This window comes from Frankliniella occidentalis, unplaced genomic scaffold (genome assembly GCF_000697945.3).
Source record: "Frankliniella occidentalis isolate FOCC.00 unplaced genomic scaffold, Focc_3.1 Scaffold98, whole genome shotgun sequence".
NCBI classification, from domain to species: domain Eukaryota; kingdom Metazoa; phylum Arthropoda; class Insecta; order Thysanoptera; family Thripidae; genus Frankliniella; species Frankliniella occidentalis.
Genome location: NW_026267227.1, coordinates 693,214 through 706,633, shown reverse-complemented (window position 1 = coordinate 706,633; position 13,420 = coordinate 693,214). Strand labels below are relative to the sequence as shown.

The 13,420-nt window shown below is 46.5% G+C and overlaps 1 protein-coding gene across 6 annotated transcripts in view; it reads left to right on the top strand.

Moving 5' to 3' along the window:
* LOC113216632 (ras-specific guanine nucleotide-releasing factor RalGPS1) overlaps positions 1-13,062 on the top strand; it is a 51,284-nt gene extending 38,222 nt beyond the window's left edge. For 2 of the 6 annotated variants that reach the window (XM_026436389.2, XM_026436387.2), the window contains 12 exons: positions 4,624-4,750; positions 5,498-5,781; positions 5,860-6,130; positions 6,204-6,367; positions 6,458-6,600; positions 6,695-6,920; positions 7,007-7,216; positions 7,758-7,841; positions 8,752-8,970; positions 9,045-9,221; positions 9,337-9,458; positions 9,534-13,062. In XM_026436389.2, the coding sequence (XP_026292174.1) occupies positions 4,676-4,750; positions 5,498-5,781; positions 5,860-6,130; positions 6,204-6,367; positions 6,458-6,600; positions 6,695-6,920; positions 7,007-7,216; positions 7,758-7,841; positions 8,752-8,970; positions 9,045-9,221; positions 9,337-9,458; positions 9,534-9,658 (2,100 nt within the window). In that variant the 5' untranslated portion in view covers positions 4,624-4,675 and the 3' untranslated portion in view covers positions 9,659-13,062. Of the gene's footprint in view, positions 1-4,472; positions 4,508-4,623; positions 4,751-5,146; positions 5,409-5,497; positions 5,782-5,859; positions 6,131-6,203; positions 6,368-6,457; positions 6,601-6,694; positions 6,921-7,006; positions 7,217-7,757; positions 7,842-8,751; positions 8,971-9,044; positions 9,222-9,336; positions 9,459-9,533 lie in introns of those variants that run through there. The other 4 variants (XM_052269643.1, XM_052269644.1, XM_026436390.2 and 1 more) reach the window with 4 other exon arrangements.
* Positions 13,063-13,420: the final 358 nt, after the last annotated feature.

The following is a 13,420-nucleotide window of genomic DNA, read 5'->3' as shown; positions in this document are numbered from 1 at the left end:
ACCGACGCCACGCCCCCGTCTACGTAGACGCGTTTATACACAGACAGGCGTCGCGGTGAGGGACGTGGCGGCGCGTCTGCTTCTGCGCGGCATGCGCGGCCCGCGGTGCCCCCGCGCGCCCGAGGCGTGCCCGCGAACGCTTTCTGAATGGGGGGTGCATGGTGTTGGTATCGTATACTCCGCCGCCTCCGCCCCCCCCCCCCACCGCGGCCACGTGTGCGCGTCTTGAAGAGTCTGCGGCGGCCGGGGCCGGGCTGGACAGTGGACGCTAATGGGTGACTGTCCCTGGCGGACTGACTTCCCCTTCTACTCCTGCTGTTCGGGGCTTCCATGTGCGCCACCCCGAATGCGTCGTCGTCGTCGTTGCGCAACATGGCGGGGGCTGGCGGGCGGCGCCTTCGCGACCTTTCCAACCCTTCCCCCGCCTTCCCCTCGTATTCCCCCCCTTGCGCTCACGCCTCCTGCCGCGCGCAGCCTTTCCTTTTTCTTGTGCCGCAAAGGGTTTAACTACCCCGGACGCCGTCCTGCCTGCGGTCGCCCCGGCGGCCCCGGCCCCGCGCTGCACTCAGGGTGATTGCTGCAGCGACGCCGAGCAACGCGCTGCCCCCCGAGACCCTTGTAGGCGCGCTACCCCTGACCTTGTAGGCGCGCTGTCGCAGACCCTTGGAGGGTGTTTTGCCGTTCTTGTAGGTGCGCTACACCTGACCTTGTTGGCGCGCTGTCGCAGAGCCTTCTAGAGCGTGCTGCCGTTCTCTGTAGGCGCGCTGCCCCCAGAGTCTTTTAGACGCACTGCCCCAGACGCTTGCAGGCGCGCTGCACTCCTACACTCAGAAAAAAAATTACATTTGCAGCTAAAACATTAGCTGTATGTGGACAGCTAATTTTCGGAGCTATACAGCAAAAAGTTAGCTGTACTACTAACACAATAGCTCTGGAGCAAACCGGTGGAGCTACCACGCTAACTTTTAGCTGCGTAGCTCCAAAAGTTAGCTGTCCATATAGCAAATGTTTTAGCTGCCCATGTAATCTTTTTTCTGAGTGTAGTCCCTTTTAGGTGCGCTGCCCCAGCTTGTAGGCGCACGGCGCGCAGCCCTGTAGGTGGTGCCCTAGGCCGTGGCCGTGCCGGCTGCCGCGCTGCTCCTCCACTTTCCTCTTTGCCCTGTTATTTGCCCCCCGGCGCTGCTGCTGCTGCCCCCGCGGCGGCCGTCCTGCTCGGCTCGACCGACGACGACTGGTCCCGCGCGTCGCTCGACTAGTTCGATGACCCTCCTCTCCTCTCGGACCCGTGTGGTGAGTCAGGGCGCTTGGCGTGAGAGCCACGGCGGCGTGTCCGGCCCCGGCGGCGGCGTCCGCGCCGCGGCGCCCTACTGGCGTGCCCGTGGCGTCGCGACGCTCATTGCGTGCGCCCATGACGGCCGACCGGCCGACGGTGGCGGCGCTTTTAATTGGCCCCCGACAGTCGACGAAGCCCTGACGGGGTGCCATGACGACGCCGCGACGACGCCCCGACGATGCCCCGACGACTTCCCCTCGATGACTTACTACGGTGCCCCGACGACACCCTGACGACGCCCCGATGATGCCCCGACGACTTCCCCTCGATGACTTACGACGATGCCCCGACGACGCCCCGACAGCCGGCGAAGCCCTGACGGGGTGCCATGACGACGCCGCGACGACGCCGCGACGACGCCCCGACGACTTCCCCTCGATGACTTACTACGGTGCCCCGATGACTTCCCCTCGATGACGTACGACACGGTGCCCCTACGACTCCCTGACGATGCCCCCGACGGTGTGCTGCGCGGCACAGTTTTGTGCCCTGAGTGAGCTGCACGCGGTCGGGATACGGCGCGGCCCGGCGGCGGTGCCGACAAAGTGCCCCCGGCTCATGAGCGTCGAGCATGCGATGCCGATGATGACGTCGTCGGGGCGGCGCCGCGCGGACGCGGACACGACGACGCGGGGCGACGTGAACGTCAGCCGGCCGGGGCCGGGCCTCTGCTGGGCCGGGCTGCGCAGGCTGACGGCGCCGCCTCACGGCCTCATGGCGGGCCTCATGGCCGGGCCATAGGCTTTAATGAGGTCGGCAGTTAATCGAGCTCCCCAATTTGGCGCCGGCACTCGCGACGTGCGCCGCGGCGGCGCACCAATGGACGTCGTCGTCGTCGTCGTCGTAGGGGCTGACTGGACTCTATTCCTGGAAATAGAGTTTAATCTTCCTTTTGAGCCGCGCCCGCCGCGGCCCGCGCGCTCTTGGGTACGGCGCGGCCGCAGCCACGGGCAGACGAGTTTCTTTGCCATGAAGTGCTTGGAAAGTAGCGAGCGGCAGCAGCAAGGAGTTGTTGGCAGCCGACGCCGCCGAGTTTGACGCGGTCACTCGTGTATAAGGGAAGGACCACTTGCGCGCGCGGCAAACTGCGAGCGAGAGTACGAGGGAGAGAGACCGCTGCTGCTGTTGCCGTGTGGTAGTGTACGGCGGTACCAGCGGTTGTCGCCCCCCCCTCCCCCCTCCCGGTCGCTTTGAGGCGCTCTACGCCGCCGCCGCCGCCGGCCCGCATGGCGTCCGAGTGCGGCGGGTCGCCTATGCCCACCCCGACAGAGCGCCCGCACACTGCAGCCGCGCGCACAGCAGGTAGTGGTGCACAAACACGAGCTTGTAACGTTCTCTGCACACCCGCAGGTGCCCTGCCCGCCGGTGCAGTCAGGTGACAGTGTGACGAGCGCGCTCCCCGCTCTCTAGCTCAGCCGGCCCGCAGCGCGCCTCGCGGGTAGGCCGGCCGGCCGGGCCGAGCGCAGGGCTGCCCGGCGGGACTGCATAGCTGCACGGGGGCCTCCTCCCGCTCGGCTCGGCCCGGCCCCTCTTGTCTATCACGCTACTCACTGCCGTCGTTGTATTTCTGAATACATTTTATGTGCATTTTTGTGTGGTGGTCGTGATTGTAGTCGTGTGCTGTTTTTGTTACCGTTCAAACAGAAAAAAACCATTTTATAACGCTCGGCCAATAAAAAATGTCTTGACATTAATTTTTTTATTTATTGTCTGTTTCTTTTAATAATCAAGTTGGTTTTCTTGCTACCATCACCCCCACGCGTCGTTTTTGCCGTGTAGTGCCTGGCTGGTGCAGTGTCGCGGTGTTGCGCTGCACTGTGCGGCCGAGGCGAGGACAATGTCTTCTTGTCTCAAGCTCTAGTTCACTCGGAAATAGCTGTCGGTGCGCGGATGCGCGCGGCGGTGCGCTGGCGCCTCGGGAAAGGGAAACAGAGAGGGAGGGAGGGGAGAGGAAGGTGCGAAAGCCGAAAAGCAGTGAAAGCGTTCAATCGAGCGTCCCTTTGACAAATACGTGGCGAATTGCAAAACGGCGCGTGTTTTTGGCGTTAAAGGATTGGGCCGACGTTCAGACGAATTCTCGCAAATGCAGTAAACGCGAGTTGCCCGTTTGAAAGTGTGCGGATTAGCCCCCGCCCAAACGCACCCGCCGCCGCCGCGCCGCCCCCGCGCCGCCCCCGCGCCGCCCCCGGCTCAGCGCCCTGTGCCGCGCACACTCACTCGCACGCGCAGGGTGGGTGTTGCTGTTGCTTTTGCACCCACATTTGCTCGCGAAATGGGTTCATTTGCAGGGAGCCACGGAAGCCAGGCCGTGCCGTGGCGCGCTGGGGCCGGGGTGGGCCCCCCGGGGGGGCAGGGCGCGCGAGCTGTCTAAGTGTGCGGAAAATTCCGACTCTCGCGATCAGCAGTAGTGACGGGCGTGGGTGCGCTGCGCGCCGAGCTGGGCCGCGGGTCCGAGCACCTTGTATGTGCGTCTGCAAGGACTTGAATGGGATGAAGAGAGATTATTCTCTATCGTTTTCTGATTTGTGCTGGTTGTACATTTCATTAAACTACTGATACATAATATGCTACCCCTTTTTTGTGTGTCAGCTGGCGTTCACTCTACTCAGGCACTTTACTCAACTGACATATCTGCATGTTGGGGAAAATTTGAATAAATACCACCTGCTCTCAACGGTACTTTTTCCTTCTTTCCTTTCACGCACAGAATCGCGTATATCGGGCTTTCCCAGCGTCAGACTTCAATAGCTTACTCCCTGCTTAATTTCTCTAAAGTTTTCATGTTTGTCACTGCCTGTCAAATAAAGTGCGTCACAGCGGAAGGAGACGGTGACTTTCGATTCTCCTTTCACCGGTAGAGGGAGAGAGAGAGAGAGCTGCCAGCGGGTTTGGCCTTCCCCGGCCGCCTAGCCGCTTAGACGCGCTGCGGGGAGGGGCAGAGAAGGGGGAAGGGTAGGGCAAGGGTGTGACCACGGCGCGGGCACGGTGTGACCACGGTGTGACCGTTGGCCAACGCTTAGCACCCGGGTGCCATGCGGGCGGCCGGGGGTCCCTCTCTTGCGGGGCCCGCGCGCCGCATCTCGGAGGTGCGAATGGCGTGGACTGTTGGCCGTCATGCATTAGATACTAGATAACAGCCGTGCGCGCGCGCAAGATGAACGACAGCGTGAAAGAGTTTGTTTTTTTATCAACGATTCTTCTTTCTTCGTTTTTTTTTTCATCGTTTGTCGTGCTCTCTATCATTTTATACTTTTTGTCTCATGTGTGCCCGTCGTCTGCTTCTGTTGCAGTTATGTTCTGATCCGCTCTGATGATGACTGCTCGCCTCTAAGCCCGGAGCCCATGGCCAAGATGCGGTACTCCGAGATGCCAAGAGATGTCTCCTGCGACAGCCTGGCCACCCTAAGGATATCAGACGTGAGTATCTCATAATGCGCCCCCCTCCTTTTTTTACCGAGCTCTAAATTTGTGGTCCGTAGCCAGCTGTCACGTAAATGTCCGAAGGAAAAACGTTTTGAAGAGGTCTGGGGGTATGGCTTTAGGTCAAGAGAATTTGGGAGTGGGGCAGAGGGGAAAATGCAAACGTGGTTATCTTGTCTTATAGACAGAGTGGCCCGTGGACTGGCCATGGTTAGTGATCCCTAATCATTGTGGAGTAATGCAATTAATCGCCTTGTTAGGATGGTGCTGTCCCCCCCCCCTCCTCCCTACATTTTCTCGCTCTCTCTCTCTTTCCTTCGCCCCCTTCCATCCTCCCCTCTCCAACTCCTTCTCCCCTTCACACGTCCTCTCCCATAGCCAGTACCTGCCCAGGACTTGGCCTGCCCTGCACTCTGCTCCGCTCGGGCTCCCGCCAGTGCCTTATCACCGAGGGCAGCTGATAGCAGTCAGATGAGTTGCACCTGTTTCTCAGAGCAGAGCAAGGCAGGGCGCGCCCATAGAAGCCTTTTCTTGATGCTTTGCGCTCCAGACACTGGAAGCGGCTAGCAGTGTGTCACATATGTGTAGCGACCCTGAACAACCTAACTGTATCATGCGGTTCCTAGTGTGTAATATTTTTTCCTGTTGCTTGTGGGTAAGCTACCCAAAAGAGAACATCGGAGAGAATTATTTGTTTGCCTTCGATTTAATTGCAATCGTTTCTTCTTTATCTTTTTCGACCAGAACTGTGGCAGTGGGTCTGGAGGCAGCCTCTTTCAAGACAAGTCGCCCATCAGCGAGTACGGAGAGCCTACGTCACCTTACCATAATAGCAGCCCAAGTTCAGAAAATCCTAATGGAACTAATGGGCTTTTACGTCGTGATAGTACACAAAACGGAAGTTCGGGCAATAAGCTCTCTGCCAGGCATCGTCATGGTATTTCGAGAACACCTTCTGCAGGTCATGCCAAAAGGTCCCTGCAATCAAATATGTCTGACAGCAAAGGAGCTTGCTATGACAACTATGGGTAAGTCTGACCTCCCTCTTTTAGTGTCAATGTGTTCTGTATGTTAAACACCATTTTAAACTGTGCAACTATTTTCAGTTCTCTGCCCTCTGGAAGTAACATTTCACCTCATAGCAAATCTCAGAGTCTTCCTGGGCACACATCTGGAGCATCTGTGTGTGGATATGACAAAGTGGTGCTTGATGCTCTTCGTGTTTCTCCTGAGGACTTTGCTGCGCAGCTTACTATCCTTGACCTTCCCCCTTTTCGTGGTATCCAACCAGATGAACTGATTAGCTGTGGGTGGAATAAGAAGAACAAGCTTGTAATTGCCCCAAATGTAGTTGCATTCACTAGAAGATTTAATCATGTAAGTAGTAACTGAGTATTTGGGGTGTTTTGGTATCATGGTTGACCCCCTAACGTTCTTCTAATTTGTTCAGGTGAGTTTTTGGACTGTGCAAGAGATCCTCAGCGGACCAACACCGAAACAGCGTTCGGAAATCCTAGTACATTTCATTAGAATAGCAAAAAAGCTACATGAGCTTAACAATCTACATTCTCTTTTTGCCATTATCTCTGCATTGCAGAGTGCATCTGTCTACAGGTAAATTCTTACTGCATAATTTGTATATTTTTTCAAAGTCTTTCAGTGTGTTTTAAACTGACTAATTTTATGTTCACTCTATGTTAACAGACTTAATAAGACATGGGGACATCTTTCTAAGAAAGAAAAGCAGTTATTTGATAAATTAGCTGAGCTTTTCTCTGATAAGAATAATTGGCAAAACCTTCGAGAACATATGGAGAGCCTTAAACTCCCTTGCATTCCATACCTAGGTCTGTCACACTTCCATATAAAATTTTCAATGCCACAAATACAGTGTAACTCTATTTTATTCAATTTTATTTATCTATTGTTGTTTTGTTTCAGGTCTTTTTTTGACAGATTTAGTGTACATAGATATGGCTCACCCACATTCTGGTGGCCTGGAATCAGAACAGAGGAGACTTAAAATGAATAACATATTAAGAATCATATCTGATTACCAACAATCTGATTACCGCAACCTAGTACTTCTCCCGCATGTGCAAAACTATTTACGTTCAGTGCGCTACATTGAAGAACTACAAAAGTTTGTTGAAGACGACCAGTACAAGTAAGCATTTTACCACTTCTTGAAATTGAAGTCAGAATAGGCTGAAAATGCAGCTATTTGTAACAATTGTTTCCGTTTCTTTTCAGGTTATCATTAAAACTGGAGCCTCCTTCCCCAGCACCGTCATCCTCTAGCTCAAAAGAGTCTGTTACTGAGGCAGCTGCTACTGTTGCTTCTCTAAATTTGTCCCCAGCTAAAGGCCCTGGCTGTGCAGGATCATTGCGTTTACATGCAGCAGTCAATGCCACCGGCAAATTTGTACCTGGCCATCGAAAATGCCGCAGTTTAGGAACAAAGTAAGTAACATTTAGATTTTTCATTCAATTTATCAAATATTATTACCAATTTAAATGGTAACCTTTTCAGTTTGTTTGTGTGTTGTTTTGTTGTTTGGTTGGTTTGGTTTTTCTTTTGTTCTGTCGTGTCTCATCTTCAACTATCGTCTAAACTAAAAAATCAAGAGGTGTATCTCTCCAAAAATTACATTTGAAAACAGACTCTAAATTATACTATAGATACATTCATATGCATATGTACATACATGCACATATACAATACATAAAAAAACAAACATTGGGCAGTATCTATTATTTACAAATAATAATCCTCTGCTGGAAGAAAAATTTTCCTGAGCGATTGTGATGAACTATTTTAGTTTTAGTGGTCTTGGTATCGTTATGTTGGTATAGTACAAACATGTGTCTGGTACCTCTTCCTTTAACCTGTTTTTATTTTCCATCGAATGCGTGTGTTTTGGGAACTGTTGTGTGTTTCTTCTGGTGAAGGATTTTTGGTCAGTTAGAACGTTTTGTTCACCTTCAAATATTGTTGTGTCAGATTTCGTAGCACAAGCCTCCCACGAAATCTTCATAAACAAGGGCAAGCTACTCTTCTAGCCTCTATGGGAATGGTGGCTCCAGGGTGAGTGATAGCAAAGCCCAACCCTTTATATTTGTTGCATTTTATCTGATAGGCGATAAATATATGTATCATGAACCAAGTAATTTTTTGGCATCTCTACATCTACCTTTAAAACCCTAGGATATTTCTTTCTTTGAGACATGAGCTGGTGTGAAGTAGGTCTGTCGTCAGTATGCTGATAATTTTTTTCTGCAAAAAATTGTAGTTGATCACACTGCATTCTCAAGGTTTCTAAGGAACACCATAGCTGTTATCCTGTGTAGTTTTATTGTTTTTTTGTTGTTTTGTTGTTTTTTTTTGTTTTTATTTAACCTTCCCATTATTTGTATAATTGTTGTTGTTAATTGTTCTTTTGTGCATGTGGTAATGATTTTCTTGTGTGTGATGACACTAGTGCTTATTAATTTGAAATGTTTTCTTTTCACCCACAAGTAATTCTATATGTCTATATTTCATAAAGACCAAAACTGTTTGGAGACTTGCATCTGTAGTATTGAACTGTTTCACTATCTCAGCCTTAGGTTACAACATGATTGGTTTTATGCCATTCTATTTTTGTTTCCTGTCTCTCTTCTCCTCTCTTTCTCTCTCTCGCTCTCCCTCTCTCTCTCTTGTGCTACTTTCACACAACCAACTTGTTAATTTTTTGCTTTCTGTGAATTTGTACATAATTTCCAGCTTGCCTGTTTGCATGCTCTGTAATTTAATTTAGCATGGTGTGCTGGCGTATGCTCAACTGAATTGAGTAGCTACTAATCTACTCTTATTCACTTTTTGTACCAGTGATATTTCAATACTTGTATCTGTTTCTATTATATGTTCATTTTTACTGTGAACAACATTAACGAATAGGAAATGTTTGGCCTTGGCCTTCTTATTTTACTTAAAGGCTTGTTTGGTCTGATTACAGCATTTTCCACAAGGCTTCCCATGCAGCACCCTGTGGAGATGTTGGTTTAGCATCTCAGCTTCCAGCACCTTCAACTCCTCGCCATCTTCTTGATGATTCTGTGCTAGAGGAAAATAGTTCACCTTCACTTGGAGTTGATGGGACACCTAAGTTACCTCACCCTCCTTCACCGATCCGGCGCAAGGATGAAGATGGGGTCAAATTGCTTACCATGTTTGGGTTAGTAAATTATTCAATTATTTTAATTCTTCCTGTTTTGCTCTGTCTGATGTGTCCATTCCCTGGTTTTGCAGTTCATCATTACTTGCAGAAACTGATGAGCTTGGAGAAGAATGTTTGGTTCAAGGATGCCTTCGCCGTAAAACAGTGCTGAAGGATGGACGAAAACCAGCAGTTTCATCATGGCAACGTTATTGGGTTGAGTTATGGGCCTCATCACTTATTTATTTTTCACCCAAGTCCTTCAAAGGGTATGTAAATCTCTTTTTGATTTTCTTATTTAAAAGTTAACCCCATACAGGATATGATTTATGTCTATGTTTACCTTGATAATGGTTTATTTTTATTTTTCATTGCACATTGCAGCACAGAGCGGTCAGACTTCAAACATGAGCCTTGCAAAATCACCGCTGTCTCAGGCATGTGCGTCGCTTTGGGTGACAATCCAGTGCAGCCTGATGTTTTTCAACTTGCAGATCCTGTGAGAGGTTAGTTTAATAATTATTGGATTAATATTTCGTAACATCTCCAGATCTTCCTGTAATGGCAAATATCTGTTTCAGGAAATGTCTACAAGTTTCGATCTGGAAGTAAAAGCACTGCTATTAAATGGTGTCGTCATTTGCAAGAGCTAACAATTGGATCTCCTGAAAAACCTCTTCCTGCGAATCTTATGTCGTTTGAATAGTGTGATATGATATTGATATTGAACAAGTTAGTTCTCGCTAGGCGTAATGCTGCAATCTCTTGCCACCTCTTATAGATATTCATTTTTTATGTTTTTGAAAAGAATTCTGTAAAATACCAAGTGTCTGCATTTTCCTTTTACCATCTCAAACAAAGAAATTGCTTTTAATCTATATACCTCACAAATGATTTGGAGGAACATGTGATGAAAATTCTGGTTTGTTGTTAAAATTTTACGCAGACTTGTTATTTAGTATATTTCCCTTCTAAATGTATCATTTTTTTTTCCCCTGTGAAAAATTGCAGTGTCTTCTTTATTAGTACTCAGAAGACTGATATTTGTGGTGTCAAATAGCAGTCTGTCTCTACTCTCAGACACTCAGTCCTGATTATTTGTTACACTTTCGAAATTGGCGCTTGTGTATAGCATGTGTATAGTGAACTTTCCCTCATGCCCCTGGCATTTAAGACAATTAATAATCTCATGTTTATGTTATAGTTTATTTTATACCTTCTTTACTCATGGAACATGACAAGACTTATAATGTTTCTTTGTAGTTGTATGAATATTTATAACTATCACCATCACAACTATGCATTACCATGCTTAACTGACATTCATTGCTTGTTCCATTACTTCCATTCAATAAAAGTTAAATGTAATAGTTCAAGGTAGAGCAATACTCAGTATACTTTAGAGAGGTATAGCAAGTATTTAGTGTCAATTTATAACATTAGACTTGTGATTTATTCCAAGTGCCTGCTACTTTAATTTAAAAACTAGCCAAATTGTAACTACCTTTGATTTAATAGCACAATCAAGTCTACTTTTGCCTCATGTTACTGTTTCATAGTTTAGTTCAGTGAACTGACTTTGACAAAAGTAGATTTTTTTGGTGTACTACCCAAACAGGGAAATGTTTACCATGAGTCATAATTTTTACATGTGGACATGCTCTAGCTCAGCTCACTTTTTAAAAGTAAAGCAGTTGGGCTATTGTTAAGGGTGTACCATAAGATCATAGTAAATGCAAGGCAACAATTTGTAAGTTTGATCGAAAGCTATTGCAGACGGTGAACTCTTTGTATTTTGGGCATCCTAAAATAACTTATTATTCTGATCCAAAACAACCTAAAAGATAATGCTTATTTTTGGGAGACTTTTGTAAGATCACCTTGATGTAGCAATTGTTTCCCAGAGTGTAGAGTGTCAATTATTGTAAAATACTGGAAAACTGTCTCTAAAATTATTGTTGGTTGTGTCCTTGTATTCTAAATGCCAAACCTCTTGAAAAAGAAGTTTGAGGTACGTTCTAATTTGAACTGACTGCTGTGCTTTTAGCCGATACAATGGTAGAACTTTTACAAATTTGATGTACATACATACATTTATTTAAAGCATTCATGTAGTAAAAAAAAAAAAAAAAATCATGTAAAAAAAATTGTTTTAGCTCTCTGTAGATGTACTTGACCTCTGAGAACCCTGGGAAACATAGCAGAGTTAGTTGATATTTAGGAGAGTAGAAATCTCTTGATTTGGCTGTGATCCATTCATCATCACAGTAATTCGTGGAAATTTTTGTGTGCCTACATTTTATTATTTGAGAGAAAGAAACTGATTACTACTGAAAAAAATTATCTGGTCCGATCAATTATTTGTACATCTAAATTATAACATTCTCTTTCAGAATTTTGGATTCAAGTACATACCTCAACAGTGCTCTCTGAAAATTTTATTTTTCCTGTCAATTCTTGAAGAGCCAACCAGTTTTCTCTATTGTCCATAATTGATTCGTTCTTTTTTTATGTAAATATGTGCAGTTGTGATCTAAAGACCTAATCTATCCTGGTTAGCTTTCCCTTCAAACGTTGTGTTGAGAGTAGATTTGATCAGTGTCAGCATACCTGTTTGCTTTGAGAAATCAGAGTCGTATAGAGGGGGGCCACCGGCGCCGTTCTTTCTTCTGGTTACACTGTGCCGGATGCAGGCGTGCGGGCGGACTTAGACGTGCCTATCGTCGCTCACGGGCGCCTTACAGCCCCGTACGAGTATGCAACCCGTCCGCATTCCTTCATCCGGTGCAGTATAAGGAGAATGGCACTCATGGGCCTCCCTCCCTGTATTTTGCAAGCCAGAAAGTATGAATGATCAGTGGTACATAAGGCACCACTTGAGAAATCTGTTGCTCTGAAATCACTGCTTCAAATACAATCTAGTCATATTCCCTTACATTAAATGTAGAATATTTTGTGTAATTTTGGTTTCTGATTATTTTGTTCACCTGCACATGTCTGTTCTGTTTCCCCTCAACACTGCTCACCTTTGTAGTTTGCAACCAATGTGTTGTGTTAGTTGTCCATGTGATTATTATTTCTCTTAGATATTGTGTTTCCTCTATGTTGAGTGAACATGACTCAAATGAGCTGAATGTCTTGGCTTTCAGTTATTTTTACTTTATGGCAGATCATCTCAAAATTAATTGTTTGGTGCCAAATTTGTTCAGTTTTAGTGTAGACACAACATTTTATTTTAGTCAAAGCCCATATCATTTATCCATTCACTAGTATTGCATATCTGATTGTGCTCAATTCTTTGTACATGTCATCTGTCTTCAATATATCATACTTTTTTGAAACAATGGGAGCAATTTTCATATATGAGCAACAAACATTTTATAGTCTGTGTGATCATTCCTGATCATAATTTTATTGTGGATTTGTTCTACAATATGTTTGCATTCCAATTGTTTCACTGCATTCATATTGCTAACACAGTATTAATCTAAAAAGATTCACCCATCTAACTTTCTGTCCCTCTCATTCTGCTATCATTTATATGCCAGTGTGATATTTTAAGTATGTGTTGTAATTATTTGCCTATGTCTTAGCTGTCTGATGTTTTCAGGTCTTCTAATGGTTAAACTATACCCCTATGTGGACCAGAAATCTACTTTTCTTTCTTTAATACACTGAAATAATTTGATCAAACTACTGCATATCTATCCAAAATAGTTATATTTGTGTATGATTATTTTTAAAAATTTGAACAATATTGTTGGCTACTATTAGCTCTCTTTTGTCATATATCTAAACCAAAAGTTATCACCATATTGCCTCTTAATAATCTTTTATTTTTCCTGTTTTATTTTAAACTTATTCTTGTGCTGAAACTAGTGCTCTTACTTTAAATGACTGTTAATTGACTTGCCATATTTCAGCTATTGATGGTTTGCATCCCTTGTTTGGAAAACATCTACTATTTCATGTATTTATTGAAGCATTATGTGACCATGTATGTAATAATGCATTAGTTCCCGTGTATGTTTTGTTCCAGTTTTAATATGTTGCCTTCAAGTTTGTATAGATAATGACTGTTATGAAATACAGCTTTCTCAAACAGAGTAATTTGTTTTTATCTACTTATTTTAAGCACCATTTTAAACACTTGGACTCTATTCTAATGTCGTTCACCATCAATGAGACACAACAGAGGACAGGCAGAAACAGCGAAACTTCAAAAGGAAGATCGCGGTATATGAGCAGCTCGGACCTCAAAGCGATGGATGGGAATGGGCCCGTCCAATCTTTTAACAAAAAGAATCCAAAACGACGATAACGGAAGGGCAGTGGCGGTGGCGGGCGGGCGGCGCGGCGAGCAAAAACAACAGCAGCAAGAAGCAAGACGAAGATGAAGGAGCAGGGAATGGGCTCCACATGCCGCGGGAGAGAGACCATAGCGGGGGAGGGGGGAGCAGCGGGCGGG